Source organism: Pogona vitticeps, chromosome 4 (genome assembly GCF_051106095.1).
Source record: "Pogona vitticeps strain Pit_001003342236 chromosome 4, PviZW2.1, whole genome shotgun sequence".
NCBI classification, from domain to species: Eukaryota; Metazoa; Chordata; class Lepidosauria; order Squamata; family Agamidae; genus Pogona; species Pogona vitticeps.
The window spans coordinates 115,557,240-115,571,036 of record NC_135786.1 but is presented as its reverse complement, the minus strand read 5'-3'; the positions used below and the strand labels follow the sequence as shown (position 1 = coordinate 115,571,036).

Here is a 13,797-nt window from a genome sequence, read left to right as displayed (position 1 = left end):
TCAGAAGGCTGTTTCGACTTGCATTTGGTGAACTTGGTGGCAGCTGGCTGGCGATACCTGGAGCGTGATGGTTTGGGGACGTAGGTTGTTGACACAGAATAGGTGCAATGTGGCCTCTCAAGCAGTGGTCTAGTAGTTTGATATGGAATATGGCACATATAAGGGTAGAAAAATTCGAATTGGACAGCTTGGGGGTACACCCCAAGATGTTTGGCTGTGTTTGTATTTTTTCTGGAGGTCCTCCATGATGTCAACAGTTTTGGTGTTAAACAAACCATCAAAAGGAAAGTCCTTGATACGGGCTCTGGCATCATCAGGGAGGCCTGCCAAACACAGCCAAGCATGACAGTGCAAAGAGACTGCCATTGACACTTGGTGTGCTGTGCACTACGTAGTGTGGTGCGCAGCTCACATTTGTTGAGTGGCAACTACAAGGACCTTCTGGTACACTTGGTTGGCTTGAGCATGGCAATCCTCAGGTAGCTTGTCCAGAAAGGGTTGCAACTGACTACCCAGATGCCTGCTATATGCACCCATTGGACTCTGATAGCTGGCAATATGTGACAAAGAGGCAGTGAAGTAGACCTTCCTACCTATGGAATCCAATTTATCGCCCTCCCTGTTACTTACTTATTTAGGCATCCTTCAGTCTCGAAAGACCATGGTAACGCGCTCTATATGAGTGTCCTCTCCAGAGCACAAAGCCTGGGTAGAATAACATGGAGGATAGGCTGTTACCCAAGCAGCAAATCCCCCCTCTCCATGTCACTGAAATAGTCCACTGGAAAGGCAAGAGCCAATACAACTGGTTCCAGCTACGTCACAGGAGTTGCCATAACGACACGAACTGCCTCTGGGATTCTAGCTCTGGATTTTGCCTCGAGGCTTACTCCTGAAGCCTTTATTTAACTTACTTACTTACTTACTTACTTACTTACTTACTTACTTACTTACTTACTTACTTACTTACTTACTTACTTAACTTACTTGTTTGTTTGTTTGTTTGTTTGTTTGTTTGTTTAATATGCCGCCCACACTACCCAAAGGTCTCTGGGCGGCTTACAACATTTAAAATACGATAAAAATTCTGAACAATTAAAATGCAATTAAAATATATATAAAAATTGCCATCAGACCCACAGCTAATATTATTTCAATTAAAAGCCTTCTGGAACAGGAAGGTTTTGACCTGGCGCCGAAATGTCATCAGTGTCGGCGCCAGACGAATCTCAGTCAGGAGGGCATTCCATAGTCTAGGGGCAGCTGCTGAAAAGGCCCTTTGTCTACAAACGGTCCCTCTTACCTCCTTAAGGGACGGCTCTTTCAAAAGGGCCCCCAGGCTAGATTGTAACTGCCAGGTAGGTTCATATGGAAGGAGGCGGTCCTTCAGTTTTCCAGGGCCCAAGCCATTTAGGGCTTTATATGTCAAAACAAGCACTTTGAATTGGGCCCGGGCAGCAACTGGTAGCCAATGTAGCTTAAACAGAATTGGCTGGATATGTTCCCTAGTGGCCGCACCACTCACCAGCCGCGCAACTCGATTCTGGGCCAGTTGCAGTCGCCGGACCGTCTTCAAAGGCAGCCCCACGTAGAGCGCATTGCAGTAATCTATGCGGGATGTTACCAGTGTGTATGTATCTGTCATGAGACTCCACTCGTCCAGGTAGGGCCGTAACTGGTATAATTTCCGCAGCTGAAGGAAGGTGCCTCTGGCCACCAAGTCCACCTGGGCTTCCAGAGTTAGACTGGGGTCCAGGAGCACCCCCAGGCTGTCAACCCTGTCCCTTAGGGGGAGTGTAACCCTATTCAGGGCAGGGAAATGGCCCTCCAGCCTGTCCGGTGAAGCACCCACTAATAGTACTTCCGTCTTGTCTGGATTGAGTTTCAATTTATTAACCCTCATCCAGTCCATTATCAGGTCCATACACAAGTTCAACACAGAAACTGCCTCACCTGGATTGGTGGAAAATGAGAGGTAGAGCTGAGTATCGTCAGTATATTGCTGACTCCTCAGCCCAAACCTCTCCCAGTGGTTTCATGCACATGTTGAACAGCATGGGGGACAGTATTGAGCCCTGAGGAACCCCATGGCATAAACGCCATGGGGCAGAGCAACTGTCCCCCAGCACCACCCTCTGGACACGGTCAGCCAGGAAGGAACAGAACCACTGTAAAACAGTGCCCCAACTCCCAACCCAGCCAGCCTATCCAGAAGGACACCATGGTCGATGAGGTCGAAAGCCGCTGAGAGGTCCAGGAGTATCAACAGGGTCACACTCCCCCATCTCTCTCCCGGCAAAGGTCATCGTACAGGGCGACCAAAGCAGTCTCCGTACCAAAACCCAGCCTGAAACCCGATTGAAATGGATCCAGAAAATCCGTTTCATCCAGCAGCGCCTGGAGTTGCCCAGTCACAACCCGCTCCAACACTTTGCGCAAATAAGGGAGGTTCGCTACTGGTCGATTGTTAACCACCAGCCTTGGGTCCAGGTTAGGCTTTTTAAGGAATGGTCGAATTACCGCCTGTTTCAAGGTGGTAGGGACTACTCCCTCTCTCAAAGAGGCATTCACGGCCTCCTGGACCCAGGTGCGAACCCCCTGGGTGATATTCCGATTAGCCAGGATGGGCAAGGGTCGAACGGAGTGGTGGTAGAATGAACAGATCCAAGCACCCTGTCCACAGGTCTCAACAACTGAAACTCATCCATTAATACTTGACCTAACCATGGCACACTGGACACATCCTCTGATTCTGCAGTAACTGTGGAGTCCAACCCACTGCGAATCTCAGTGATTTCCCCTCAAAATGGATGGCAAACTCATTGCAGCGAGTCGATGAGCAGTCTGGGACCTCCACCGGATTTCCCGGTTGAAGATCACGGACCACCCGAAACAGCTCTGCTGGACGACATTCTGAGGAAGCAATATGGTTACAGAAATATTGCCGTTTTGTCAGCCGTATTGCCATGAAATAGGCCCAATAATGGGCTCTAAGTCATGTTCGATCAGACTCCCAGCGGGATTTCCTCCACCTGCGCTCCAGCCGTCTCCCCTCTTGCTTCATTGCCTGCAGTTCAGAAGTACAGTGGTGCCTCGCTTAACGAGCGCACCGTTTAACGACGAATCCACATAGCGTTGTGTTTTTTGCGATCGCTAATGCGATCGCATTGCGACGTTCTCAATGGCCGAAAATTGCATTGCGATGATCGGTAAGCGTTTTGCTTACCGATCTTTGCATTGCGATGTTCTAAAAACAGCTCATCAGCGGTTCCAAAATGGCCGCCGGATCAGCAAAATAGCCGCCCGCAGTGTTTTCGCGCCCTACCTTCACTTACTGGGCAGCAAAAATGGCGGCCGGATGGGGGAATCTTCGCTTACCGGTTTTTCCCCAATAGGAACGCAATTAAACGGAGTTTAATGCGTTCTTATGGGGTTTCCCCCCGCACAGCGACGAATCCGGATAGCGACGTTAATCCTGGAACGGATTAACGTCGCTATGCGGGGCACCACTGTATACCAAGGAGCTGTCTGGGCTCTGCGTGTAGGGAGATGGTGCTTAGCCGCAATCGTGTCAACCGCCCGGGTCATCTCCCTATTCCATAGGGTGATCTGAGCTTCGACAGGAGCGCCAACCATATCAGACGGATAATACCCCAGAGATTCAGGAATCCATCTGGATCCATTTTTCTCCAAGGGTGGATCATCTTAATAGATACCCCACCCTTGCAGAGGGGAGAAGAAGCTAATAGACTAAACTTGACCAGGAAGTGGTCTTACCATGACAATGGGGTCCCAACCAGCCCCTCCACATCCAAACCACCATCTTCCAGTCCCGTTGAGAAAACCAGGTCCAAGGTATGGCCCTTCTCATGCGTCGGGCCGATGACACATTGAGACAGCCCCATGGTTGTCATGGTGGCCATGAAGTCCTGAGCCGCCCCAGTCAAGGGAGCCTCGGCATGGATGTTGAGGTCCACCAGCACCAACAGCCTGGGAGTCCTCAACACCAGGTCCGAGACTACCTCTGTCAGCTCAGGCAGGGAGACTGTTGGTATGCAGCAGGGTGGGCGGTACACCAACAGAATCCCTAATCTGTCTCGCAAGCCCAACACACAATACAGGCCCTCAAGACCTCCTCTCAAAGGGATAGGAAGCCTGGTCAAGGAGACAGAACTCCTATAGACTATAGCAACTCCCCCTCTCCGACCCTCCGAGCGACATTGGTGCTGGACCAAGTACCCAGGTGGACATAGCTGGGAGAGGGGAACACCACCCTCCTCTCCCACCCAGGTCTCAGTAATGCACGCCAGGTCAGCACCCTCAACCAGAATTACATCATGGATGAGGTAGTTTTATTTTGTACTGACCTGGTGTTCCTCAACAGCACTGTGTGGCTCGAGGGTTTGCTGATATGGTGACCTGATACCATCTGGTTGGGGGTAGGACTAGAAGAGAGGATAAATGTAAGATATCTAACCTTTCTTCTCCTACTTGGGCATGTTCTACCCTCACCGCCATTCCTTCCCCTACCCAGCACCACCTCAATGGCTTTTCCATCAGTGGATATAGCCACAAGGCTGTGGAGGTTTGAAATCGGAGTTTTCCTTCTCCAAGATGGGCTGCCTTCCAAGGCTGACGAGCCCCACCTACCTGCAGTCCAGATGGATCACGTTTAGTCAGAATTCTCCACTATGACCTGCCCATCTTGGGTGTCCTTTAGATTTTGATTGTGAGGTAGTAACCGCAATGAAATTGGGTGTTTGGCCAGGAAGTTTATTACTGTGTCAAAAATCTTATAATAACTCTCAACCGTTCTAGAAACCGGAGGCACTGTGGAAGGTTTGTCTAACAGAACTTTAGCAACATACATTAAGCAGGCATCAAAGTGAGGTGAACTGGAGCAGTGTTAGCTTTGTCTATTGGATCATAATGGGGATCAGAACAGTGTGGAGGAGGAATTCTAGACTGGAGCTTAAGCACCTTGACTAGGCAGAGGACAAACTCAGAATAGGTTTGAAAGTATGGAGAGGGAGAAGGGGGATGAGGGTCAGCAACATCGGATTCTGGATTAGTTATTAAGACTGAGGGAGTACCTGTTGATGATACAGAGGCCGCATTGGAATTGGGCACGTCATCTAAGCCCACAGATTGACTATGGCCCTGCTGGGTCGACTCTGGTGGAGAGATGGAGTCATTAGTGAGGCAGTTGGAGCTGGGTAGTCTGGTTTGAGTTGATGTGGGATGACTGAAGGAGTGTGATGGAACTGAGGCTTGGAATCGAATGTTGGATTCTGACCCTGGTGCTGATCAAGAAGTTGGCATCTTGAATCCGAGGCCGAAATCTTTGAGTCCAGGGTGCTATGTGTGGTGGAGCCTGTGATGCTTCAACTCTGGAAGTAGGGTCACCTTGAGAGTTGGATACAGATGCTTAGGCTGAGGTCTTAAAGGAGCTGACACGGCAACTAAAAGAGACAGTTCAGGCTTGAGGGGTGAAAGCCTTACAGCAGTGGATGAAGGCTATCGTCGGTGCCAAGGTGGAGCATCAAGAAAGACTGGATGGTCCAAGTAATAGTTGTGAGTCGGTCGACACGGTGTTTCCATTTGGGAATCTGCGATGGTGACGGCTGATGAGGTGGAGGTGCCTCAGCATCGGAGGGAGATCCGACACAACTGAGGTCTCCAGATTCGGGTGGTTGTGAAGTCAGAGTGGAAACCGCTTTGGAGGGTTTTGACTTCGATGTCTTAGCATTCTTCGGTGCTGAAGGTTCAGGTGCCAAGGAAATGTCGGTCAATGGTTTCTGTTTGGCGACTATCTTTGATGTTGAAGGTTTCAATGTTGAATGCTTGGTTTTGTGAGCCCACAGGGCAGTCAACAGAGTCGACGTCGGGGGCAAAATGGGTTCTTGATGTTCAGAACGAGATGGAGTAGCCGAAGGGTGCTGTTTTGCCACCTCGGAAACAGTTTTATCTATGGCTTTAGCATGGATTACAGATTTAGTAGGCTTTAGAGATTGTTCCGAAAGCTGAAGTTTGAGCCTAGAAAGGTGACTATGGAGAACTCTGCACCTGAAGTTTTTGCAGTGAGGGCAAGGAGAGGTTTGATGAGCCTCACCAAGGCAAAACAGGCACATGGTCTGACTGTCAGAGAGTGGGATTTTGTTATTGCAGACCAAGCAACAATTGAATGGGCCTGAAGAGCCCATGAACCAAAACTGGAGAAGGCGGGGGGACATCGGCCCGAAGGCTGGAGTGGTATTTTAAATAAATTAATAAAGATGGTAAGAAAGAGGTTTTGAAATAATAAAGGGTAATTAATTTTCTTTCTTTTTTCTTTTCTTTTTTTTAAAAAGAAAACTCACAGAAGCTACGATAGAGGCTCTCAACGCAGCGGTTGAAAAGAAACTGAAGGGAGAGCGTTGGTTCCAAGGTACATATACCGGGGGGAGGGCGCCACACTTATGTTTCTTTTTGCTACCGCCGAAGCTCTAGAATATTCCGATGAGGCTCTACCCAGAGTGTGATGCACAGAGGCCATGAAGAAGAACAGAGTAATCACTGAACCACTTATTGGTCATAAAAACAAATGTTATAATCCTTAACTACCAGTAGGATGTGCATGGGGGCATCACACTGCAAGTACACAGATGCTTTTGGACTACAACTCCAAGAAATCCTGTGCTAGCTAGTGGTTAAGGCTCCTGGGAGTTTTAGTCCAAGACATTTTGGGGACTGAAGTTGGGAATCACTATGTTCAGCATATGAGAAAAATAATCTAAATAAGATGGTATCTAAAATAAACATTTTTTAAAGTAATGTATACAGAGTTGTTGTATTCCAAACCGTCAAAATACCTTTGGGATAGGAAAAATGATACTTATTGCACCATAAACATCTACTGATATTCAAAATGGAGCTGTTATTTTAAGTTTTCCTCAACACTGGCAACATTTATCAAATGTTTTGTACAAATTGCTAGTTGATAAACAGGTCAAGCAACTCACCACCTTGTAAGAAAATTCAGTTATTGAAAATTTTATCTAGGGGAGAAGCAAACACGGGTTAATGGATTTTGACAAGATCTCACCGTACCAAGAGTTTGAGTAGCCAAAAACGAGATTTATAGTATAAAGTTTTTGTAGGGTTGATGAGAAACAGTAACATAAATCCATACAAGATGAGCGGGTTTGTCTGGATAGGAAATTCAGTGTCTTGACCGTATATACAAGCCAGTAAGCTCAGGCACCACAATGTTCCAAGGAATCCAGCAATCTAATAGGATGGAAAGATAGAAAAAAGAATTCAGTGGTACATGCAGAACATTCCCAAACTTAATGGTTATGTTCTGCACAAACAGGTGATATTTCAAAAAGCTTTAAGATTTAGAAAAATTATTTATATTTTTGAAAAAATTGATGTTTTCAGATAGAACTCGATCAAGCATTAACATAACTGACTAATTTAAGAATACTACGGACTGAAAACAGCAGGTGACATAGATAAATGCATATAAATATTTGAATATATGGACATCTTTTATTCAACTCTGTGCTTTGTTTATAGATCAGTTATACATTTTGACTTGTTTTGTTTTGGGCTGTTTGTGTTTTGTTAGTTCCATTGTGATTTTAGATTTCAGTACAATAATCATAGAATCACAGAAAAGTGAAATTGAAAGGGGCCTACAAGGTCGTCAAGTCCAACCCCCTGCTCAATGCAGGAATACAATCAAAGCATATTTGCCAGGTGATTATCTAAATTTTTCTTGAATGCCTCCAGTGTTTAACCTTCTGAGGTAACTGGTTCTGCTGCCGTACTGCTCTAACAGTTAGGAAGTTTTTCCTGATAATTCAACCGAAATCTGGTTTCCTTTAACTCGAGCCCACTTTGGTGTGTCCTGCACTCTGGGATGGCTGAGCACAGATCCTGCCCATCCTCTGTATGACAGCCTTGCAAATATTTGAAAAGTGCTATCATATCACCCCTCAGTCTTCTTTTCTCAAGGTTAAACATGCCCAATTCTTTCAGCCTTTCCTCATAAGGCTTGGTTTCCAGCCCCCTGATCATCCTTGTCGCCCTCCTCTGAACTTGTCCCAATTTGTTAGTGTAGTGTCCAGAACGGGATACAATATTCAAAGTGAGGCATAGATAGAGGAGGACTAGCACCTTGCAGGATATACTTCTATTGTTGCAGCCTAAAATAGCATTTACCTTTTTTGTAGCCACATCACACTGTTGGCTCATATTTAGCTTGTGATCTATGATAATTCCAAGATCATTCTCCTTCATTGTTTTACTGAGCCAGGTATTTCCCCCCCCCCCATGTTGTAACTGTGCAATTGGTTTCTTTTTCCAAGGTACAGTACTTTGCACTTATCCCTCCTGAATTTCATTCTGTTGCTTTCAGCCAAGTGCTCCATCCTATCAAGGTCATTTTGAATTTTGTTTCTGTCTTCTAGTATTAGCTATTCCGCCCAATTTTGTGTCATCTGCAAATCTGACAAGCACTCCCTGCACTCCCTCATCCAAGTCATTAATAAAAAATATTGAAGAGCACTGGGCCCAGGACTGAGCCTTGGAGTACCCCACTTGTGACCGCCTCCCAGTTAGAGAAGGACCCATTAATCATCACCCTCTGAGTACAATTCTGTAGCCAATTGTGTATCCACCTGACACGATCTATCCAGCCCACACCTAGTTAGCTTGCTCATCAGGATATCATGGGGCACTTTGTCAAAAGCTTTGCTGAAGTCAAGATATACTATGTCTACAGCATTCCCTCTGTCTATCAGGGAGGTGACCTGACCAAAAACTGAGATCAAATTAGTTTAGCAGGATTTATTCTTGACAAATCTGTGTTGGCTTCTAGTTTTTACTGCATTGTTTTCTAGGTGCTTGCACAATGACTGCTTTACAATCTGTTCCAGAATTTTGCCAGGGCATTTTGGGGGTGAAGGAGAAAGTACAAGTTGCAAACAGAAACCAGAGTTGTAGTAAACCAAAGGAATTTCTATTATCTGGGCTTTTAAAAAGTAGCTTGAAACCAAAAACACCTCAGAAGACTAATTTTTTCTCAAACAATATTTTAATTAATTAATACATGTAGTACTTTTATTTATTTATTTATTTATTTATTTATTTATTTATTTATTACTTTTTGCCTCATAGGAGAATTTGTGGAACTGGCACAAATTTTGAAAACTGTTTGAGATGTAATATTTGGGGTCTGATATTCATAATAAAAAAGTCCTACTCAACATTCCTAAGGATTTAGGCATATCTCAGCAGCAGTGACTAATGCATTTTGCTGATACATGGTGGTTCAAAAGCTGTTGCAGTGCCTGAAGATGACTGACCTGACAGAATAATTCAACCTGACAGAATAATGACAACTAGACTATTCCAGTGGACTCCCCAAAGTGACCTTCAGATATGATCCGCCTAGAGAAGGGTTGTTTCAGTCTGCATATGCAATTTGGAAACAGACCTTAGAACTACAGTGGTGCCTCGCTTAATGGGCGCCTCGTTTAATGACGAATCCGCATAGCGATGTTTTTTGCGATCGTTTTTGCGATCGCATTGCAATGTTTTAAATGGTAAAACATCGCTTTGCGATGATCGGTAAGCTGTTTCGCTTACCGATTTTCGCATAGCGATGTTTTTAGTACAGCTGATTGGCGGTTCCAAAATGGCTGCTGGGTAAATAAACTGGCTGCCCGCTGTGTTTTCGCGCCCATTCCTTGCTTACCGGGCAGCGAAAATGGCGGCCGTATGGAGGATTTTCACATAATGGTAAGTTTTTTGCCCATAGGAATGCATTAAACGCGTTTTAATGCATTCCTATGGGCTTTTTTCCCCGCATAGCGACGATTTTTGCTGCATGGATTATCGTCGCTATGCGGGGCACCACTGTACTGAAATTGCTTATCACTGCTCTAGGTGGAGCCGCAATACATCAATTCTGGAAGAAAACTATTCTGGCTGCAAATCTGCTCTCAATCCAGATTCAAAAGGCTTGTGTATGCTTTTAATTAAAATATGACCCAGAGTGGGTCCTTCTGTACCGAACTCCTCACATACATGAAGATCACCACCCTGGTATCTTGGTGCCTTTGGTGAGAGAAGTACATTGTACATGCACAAAGGAAAGAACTTTTTTGTGGTTGTGCCCTAACTTTGAAATTTCTTAAGAAAAGTATGACTAATGCCAAGGCTGAAGTTTTTTTAGCGATGGTTTTCAAGAATTTTTTTCCCACATTTAAATCTGCTTATAAGTCATTGAACTAACTGATGATTTGCTGTTTAATCCTTCAAAGTTTTATTAGTATGTTCTCTTGTTGATATGTTATTTCTGTACATTGCCCTGGAACCTGCTTTTTCAGGGTAAAATGTGCTTTAGAAATGTGTAAATAAATCAAAGTATGTTTGCATGTATATATATGTCTGAAATTTCAAAGGCATTCTTATGTAAAAGGCATGTTATCACCCATGGGAAAAGATTTATACATCCCAAACTGCCATTTCTTATACAACCTCTGTACACACTACCTTGAAAAAGCATTAAAATCCACAATCACTTGAGGGAGGTAAAAGACAATTAACCCCCTGATGTACCCTTAACGTTTAGTTTAATTATGGCTCTCTGGCTATATTCCTGTGATTTTTTTTTCTGAAACCCTACATACTTTAAACATTTATGAAACATCACCTTTTTAAAGAATCTAGTTACACTATAATCAAACCATACAGATACTAACACTATCTTCTTCTTCTTGATGAGGCTACACTGTTATATGAGGGAAAGAGCAGAGCCTTTGCCATCAGTTGTGATCTTCCAATACTTACCTCAAAGAGATGCTGATGGGACAAATTACTGCGGGGGTTGAGTTCAAAGATGAGGACATGATTCACTCCAGCCTGCCTCCAGCCATATGTGTTAATTCCAAGGAGAAAAAGGAATTCTATCAGGAGAAAGCCGCCTCGATAGATTCTTATAAGTGGCCATACGTTCGATCCTTTCATTTTAAATATGGCTATCAATGAGAAAATTAAAAGATGTACAGAATAAACCACTTAGTAAAGACTATTAGCCTCCTGCTTCTTCACAATGGAATACTCCCTGCTCTACAATTATAGTATCAGTTAAAAACTAAAAGCTATAGCCCTTGAATTAAATCATTATGCAGCCACCACTGTTCAAAATTTGAGCAACCTGATTAAGACATCTGAAATGTGGAAGGTAGAAAACCCAGATTCTCGTATAAATTTCCATGAGAGACATATCTACATAAACTCAATTATGATTTGCTGGGTAACATATCTTCATTTATGTTCAGTTTTCTCTTAACAAGAAAGAAGGGATGGGACTTACAAACAAGGGAAAATAATGTATTAAAATGAACACTAAACGACCACGGAGCACAAAACTGAAATATACTCAAATACAGTGGTGCCTCGCTTAACGATTTTAATTGGTTCCAAAAAAATCATCGCTATAGGAAAACATCGCTAAGCGAAACGCGGTTTCCCATAGAAATGCATTGAAAACCGGACAATCTGTTCCAATGGGAATGGATTACCGTCCTTAAGCAAAAAGCCTTGTGGCGCAGTGGTTAAAACGCTGTACTGCAGCTAAAACTGTGCTCACAACCTGGGGTTCAAATCCCAGGTAGCCAGCTCAAGGTTGACTCAGCCTTCCATCCTTCCGAGGTCGGTAAAATGAGTACCCAGCTTGCTGGGGGGGCAATGTGTAGCCTGTATAATTAAAATTGTAAACTGCCCAGAGAGTGCTTGTAGCGCTATGGGGCAGTATATAAGTCCAATAAATAAATAAATAAATAAATAAATAAATAAATAAATAAATAAATAAATAAATAAATAAATAAATAAATAAATAAATAAAAATCGCCATAGGAAACATCGCTAAGCGAAACGCGGTTCCCCAATTGAAATGCATTGAAACCTATTCAATGCATCTCAATGGGGGGGAAATTACAACAAATTTAAAAAGAGTTGGAACAAAGTCAAATTAGTTTAACAAAGGGTTTATTAAGTGCACTTATGATTTCAAGCATTCTAAACTCGCCCATAGGGAACATCGTTAAACGGAGCACAAGATCGCTCCAAAAAAGCCAACAAATTCATTTATGCAGAGCTACATACAGCGTTGATCCAAGAATAAGTTCTGGGTTGGGGATGATACATGTCTTCTACCCATTCATTTAAAATTAAAAAGAGAGGTTACTTACCTGTAACCATGGTTCTTCAAGTGGTCAATTCACACAAAAGGGTTAACCCAGCACCAGCGTTGGGCCTCTCGGAACATTCTCGAGCTTTAAGAGAAAAGTAACAAGTTTAACACTGCCTATACCACGCATGCTCCACCCGCCCCAGCATCAGTTCAATTTATCCGCCACAGGTACCTGAGCATGAGCTCGATATAACCAGTGACAGATAGAGGGGAGGCAGGGCGGGATTGTGTGAATTCACAGATGACCACTTGAAGAATAATGGTTACAGGTAAGTAACCTCTCTTTCTTCATTGTGGTCTTCTGTGAATGCACACAAAAGGGTGATTAGCACGCCTACTCACCGGCTGGTGGGCTGTCACTGGAGGACAGACATCAACACCGCTCTCCTGAAACTTGTCTCCTTCTTGGCCCTCAGGTCTAGTCTGTAGTGAGTGATGAAGGTGGAGACATTAGACCAAGTGGCAGTCCTGCAGATGTCAGGCAGATCGACGCCACAAAGGAGGGCAGTAGAAGAGGCCATGGCTCTGGTGGAATGAGCCCTGAGTCCCTCAGGTGGAGTCTTATGCTGAAGCTCATAAGCAAGGGAGATTGTGGAGACAAGCCATCTGGAGAGCGTTGAAGATGATGCTGGGAGACCCTTCTTTTTCCCAAAGTAGCAGAGGAAAAGTCTATTGGATGACCTGAATTCCTTGGTTCTAGATACATAGAAGGCGAGAGCCCTCCTGACATCCAAAGTGTGGAGCATGCGCTCGGTGTCATTTGTAGGTGTAGAGCACTGGTTCTTAACCTTGGGTTACTCAGGAGTTTTGGACTGCAACTCCCAGAAACCTTCACCACCAACTGTCCTGGCTGGGGTTTCTGGGAGTTGCAGTTCAAAAACATCCGAGTAACAAAGGTTAAGAACCACTGGTGTAGAGAACAGAGTGGGAAGCAGCAAAGGCTGGTTGAGGTGAAAGTTTGAAACCACCTTTGGAAGAAAAGATACATCAGGGTGTAATAGAACTTTGTCTTTGAAAAGCTGTAGAAAAGGTTGATCAGAACAAAGGGCAGCGAGGTCACTTGCTCATCTGGCAGAAGTAATTGCCACCAAAAACAATGTTTTCAAAGATAACATTTTGAGGTCGCAGGTAGCCATTGGCTCAAAGGGAGGGTGAGTAAGGGCATGCAACACCAACTGAAGGGACCACTGTGGAACAGGTGGTCGAACTGGAGGTCTCAAATTAGCAAGTCCTTTAAAAAAGGCTTTAACTGTGGGGTGGGAAAAAAGACATGATGGGGTTGAGTCCTTAGGCTGAAAGGAGATAATTGCAGCAAGGTAAACTTTAATAGTGGAAAGAGACAATTTGAAGTCAAACAGGTAACGCAAGTATTGTAATAAGGTAGAAAGAGATACAGGGGATGGAATGAGACCCCTGGCTTCAGTAAACTTTAGGAAACTCTTCCACTTGTAGTTGTATAGTAGAGAAGTGGACGGCTTTATGGCGCGATCTAGCACCTCCTTGATCTCGGGGAGATCCTCCACTCCGTTAGATGCAGCGTCTCCACGTCT

General features: G+C 44.4%; 1 protein-coding gene across 1 annotated transcript in view; it reads right to left on the bottom strand.

Moving 5' to 3' along the window:
• XPR1 (xenotropic and polytropic retrovirus receptor 1) overlaps positions 1-13,797 on the bottom strand; it is a 178,317-nt gene that overhangs the window by 52,265 nt on the left and 112,255 nt on the right. The window contains exons 8-9 of the mRNA XM_020789740.3: positions 10,843-11,030; positions 7,090-7,269 (exon numbers count right to left, since the gene is read on the bottom strand). Of these exons, the coding sequence (XP_020645399.1) occupies positions 7,090-7,269; positions 10,843-11,030 (368 nt within the window). The remainder of the gene's footprint in view (positions 1-7,089; positions 7,270-10,842; positions 11,031-13,797) is intronic.